The sequence below is a fragment of the Oryza sativa genome, chromosome 5 (assembly GCF_034140825.1).
Source record: "Oryza sativa Japonica Group chromosome 5, ASM3414082v1".
Taxonomy (NCBI): Eukaryota; Viridiplantae; Streptophyta; class Magnoliopsida; order Poales; family Poaceae; genus Oryza; species Oryza sativa.
In genome coordinates, this window is record NC_089039.1 from 18,636,506 (window position 1) to 18,640,285 (window position 3,780).

General features: G+C 53.9%; 1 protein-coding gene across 1 annotated transcript; it reads right to left on the minus strand.

The window, feature by feature from the left end:
* Positions 1 to 306: 306 nt before the first annotated feature.
* Positions 307 to 3,284, minus strand: LOC112939089 (aspartic proteinase PCS1). Its single transcript, XM_026025843.2, has 2 exons — positions 2,851 to 3,284; positions 307 to 1,876 (listed from the first exon to the last, which is right to left on the minus strand). The coding sequence occupies exons 1-2, from the start codon at positions 3,282 to 3,284 to the stop codon at positions 307 to 309; spliced, it is 2,004 nt and encodes a 667-aa protein (XP_025881628.2).
* Positions 3,285 to 3,780: the final 496 nt, after the last annotated feature.

Here is a 3,780-nt window from a genome sequence, read left to right on the forward strand (position 1 = left end):
CTCCGTCCCAGAATATAGCAACCTAAGATCGAATGGGACGTATCCCCCTATCTAGATTCGTAGTACTAGGATATGTCCAATCCGGTCCTAGGTTGCTATATTCTGGGACGGAGGGAGTAGCCTACTAGGCATACCATGATAACTGAACAACACCCTCAAACCGATTTTACATAATATCATAATAAACCACGTTTGTTGAGAAGAAATGGAATTGAACTACTATAATGCATCCTAACAGCAAGGAAAAAAATTAAAGGTAATTAAAAGCATAATAATAGTAGTAGTAGTTGTTTCAGGAGACCACGTTCAGGCGTTCAGCACCACAAGGCACCACACGAAACATGCCATCGTCACCACCGCGACCGCGACCCCCCGTGGCTTTGGCTGCGCGGTAGCCGATGACGTCGGATTGGACGGCAGATCGGATGACTGGGACGGCGGCGGATCGGACGTCTGGAACCCGAGCCTCGACTTGTGGAGGTCGTAGATCATGTACGTGCCCGTCTGGATCATGCTGCCGATGAGCGACAACCCATCGCTGTCGTCCGGCGACGGCGGTATCGTCAGGCACTCCAGCCCGGTATCCTCGTCCTGGTAGAGGTAGTTCCACTGCTGCAGCTTCATCACCGCGTTTCCCCCGAAGACGAACGCTATGTCGGGGATCTTCGCCCTGTCCATGTGCTGGCTTCTGTAGCACAGGTCAAGCCCAAGCGCGGAGCCATCCTCCGTGTTGTTGGAACCCAGCGCGCTCACCAGCTCCTTCTTCAGGAGGCCGTAGGCGTTCTTCTCGAGGTAAGTCACTGGCACGGAGGTGCTCAGGACCGCCTCCAGGGATCCCCCCGCCGAGCCGCCGCCGCCGCCCCCGAGCTGCAGGTCCTTGCCGCCAACGCGTATGCCGGTGAGCTCGACGAAGTACAGGTCGAGGTTCGCGCTACGGACTGCGCCGGTGGTGAAGAACGGCGTGTAGCGGGGACGACTGCCGCCGCTGTTCCCTGGCACGGTGATGCCGTCGTCGTCGCCGAAGACGATGAAGTCGTCTGCTGCGTTGTTGTCCGTGGTGTTCACCTCGGGTGCGAAGTAGTAGGAGAACCGCCCGAGGTTGAGCTGCGAGACGAGGGAGAGATTCCCCTTGTTGAGGCCGAGCACGCCGGACGCGCCGAAGTCCCCCTCCGTTGAGGAGCTGCACCCGAAGGTGACGACGCCCTTTACGGCGGTGTCTTCGCTGTCGTCGCCGAACGTGAAGTTTTGGACGGCGAGGTTGCCGGTCGTCTCCCTTCCGTCGTCACCCCCGTACCCGTACGTGTAGGTGTACTCGCACAGATCGCCCGTCGTGTTGCAGGTCGGCTTGATGATACGCTGGCAGGTATCACTCTCGCATTTGTACAGCTCCTCGGGCCGCGCGTCGTAGACCGTCACGCCGGGCATGTTGTTGTTCGTGCCGCAGGAGGAGTTGCCGGTGGCGCAGCACGGCACCCACACGAACTCACTGGTGACGTCGAGCGCGCCGGAGAAGTCCTGCTGCGAGCCGACGGCGAAGGCGACGCTGTAGGTCACGGCGGTGGTGGCCGGGGCGTGGCGGGCACGCCTCGGCGTCGGCGGGCTCGGGGCATTGCTGCTGCCGTGATCTGCGCCGTCGCGCCCTGGCTGCTGCTGGGGCTGCCGGTGGGGAGGAGGCCGACCACGTCTTTCGCGTGGTTCTTGAAGAAGTCCCGCAACGCTTTTCCTGTCTTTGGGCTTACCAAGAACCGTGGGATCTTTCCGGCGGAGGCCATTCCCGGCATGACGACGAGGACGAGGAAGGCGATGGCGACGGCGGGGGCTCGGCCGGCCATTGAAGGCAACCCGATCGACCTCTTGTGGCAAATCGAAGAGAGAGCTACAATGTTCTCTGATAGATTACTTATGGTAAACAAGAGTAATTATTCTGTGTGGAATGTGCGTGATTACAACACTGGACGTACTGCTATTTATAGCCTTTAAATGGATCGGAGCTGGCTGGCAAATTTGATCGACCGAGTCAAAACATTACTTGGAGTTGGTTCATATATACTAAAACAATCACATTTTCCACTCGTTTTCAAGTCCAATGCACACTCTCCCGTGCTTTCTCTACTCTCTCTTTCACATAACACTTCCCCTAAAATTTCTGTGTTTCAAAAGACATCACTTCTATTGTTAGGGAGCGTTGGTTCTGGTGAGTTAGGGTGAGAAAACACATCGTAGTCCGTGCGCACGCTTCCCAAACTACTAAACGGTGCGTTTTTGAAATTTACTTTAAAAAATCATATTAATCTATTTTTGAAATTTAAAATAGTTTATGCTCAATTAATCATGCGCTAATGACTCATCTCATTTTGTGTATCTTCCCAATCTTCTCAATCTCCTATCCCTCAAACTCACCCTTACTCTGCTTGAAATTTTGTAGCATTGTATAGCATATGACTAAGCCTGCTAATGGACTGGATTGGAATGGGTTAAATGGATTGGTTTTGTATTTGGGTTTGCTTTGGTTGGATTGAAATGGGCACACGCTATAAATGGGTTGGATCGATTTGGATCCACCGGAAAAGAGGATTGGGGCGGTTTGGTGATGGTTATGATTTTTTGAGTATAATGTGGATTCAGTCCATGGATTGAACCCATGGATTGTGAATGGTTTCCACTAAGAAGGCTAGATCAGGTCTCAGTCGTGGACAACACACTCCAGCGGTCGATGAGACGATGCATGTTCCCTGGTCGATTAACAAGCTGCATCACGGCCGCCTCCTCCTCCGCTCGCGCTGGCTCCGGCACCGATTCCGCTGCCGGCGGCCTCTTCACATCCGCGGAGGACGGCAACGGCGACACCACGGCTTTGACTGAACAACCGCGTCCACCTGCCTCTCTACCTCCTTCTGCCTCGCCGCCTCCGCCGGAAAGGGAGGCGGCGGCGGCGATGGCAGCGGCTTCTGCCTCGCCGCCCTGGGCGCCGTCGCCGGCGAGGGGGAGGACGAAGGCGGCCGTTGCCCCTGCAGCAGCTGCTGCTGTTGTAGCAGCAGCATCTGCTGGCGGCGGACGTGAGATGGGCTGTAGAGCCGGTCGCTCAACATGTAGCCTCCACGGGACGACGACGACGACGCCAAGGTGGCGCCAGACGGGTGGACCATGGCGGCGGCGCCAGAACAAGCTGCATCGCGGCCACCGCGTGCTCGGCTTGACAGACGGCGAGGTCGACACAAACATGTCGTCGACGCTATGAACGCCGGCTTGCTGCTGCCGTTCAGGCTGTGCGTGACGAAATGCATGTTCTGGTTGATGGTGAATCAAATGGGTTTGTGGTCGGGGGTGGATTCTAAATGGTCTGAAATGGTTTGACAGGGTGGACTGAATCCATAGGAAGGGAATGGGTTAGTGCGGTGTGGACTGAGGTGAGAAATGGATTGGATTGGTTTGGATTCTGAAAGGAGATTTGCGGGTTGGGTTGGTTTGAACTATTTGAGCTAACTGCTGTGGTGTGGATTGGGAATGGGGCGGGTCTTAGGCCATTAGCAGGCTTACATATGACAATCAACTCCTACGTTTCTTCTATTTCTCTATGTTTTTAAAATCCTGCATTCCAAGGATATCTTTCTCATCCTATTCCTATTGCATAGCATGTGGAGTTTTGTTTGTTATTTTTATTACAATCTGTACAAGTTAAATTTTAACCTGCATGTTTATAGAGTGATATATTATATATTGATCTATCTTTTTAATTTTTTTTCATAACTATATAGATAACATACAACAAATAGGTGGACG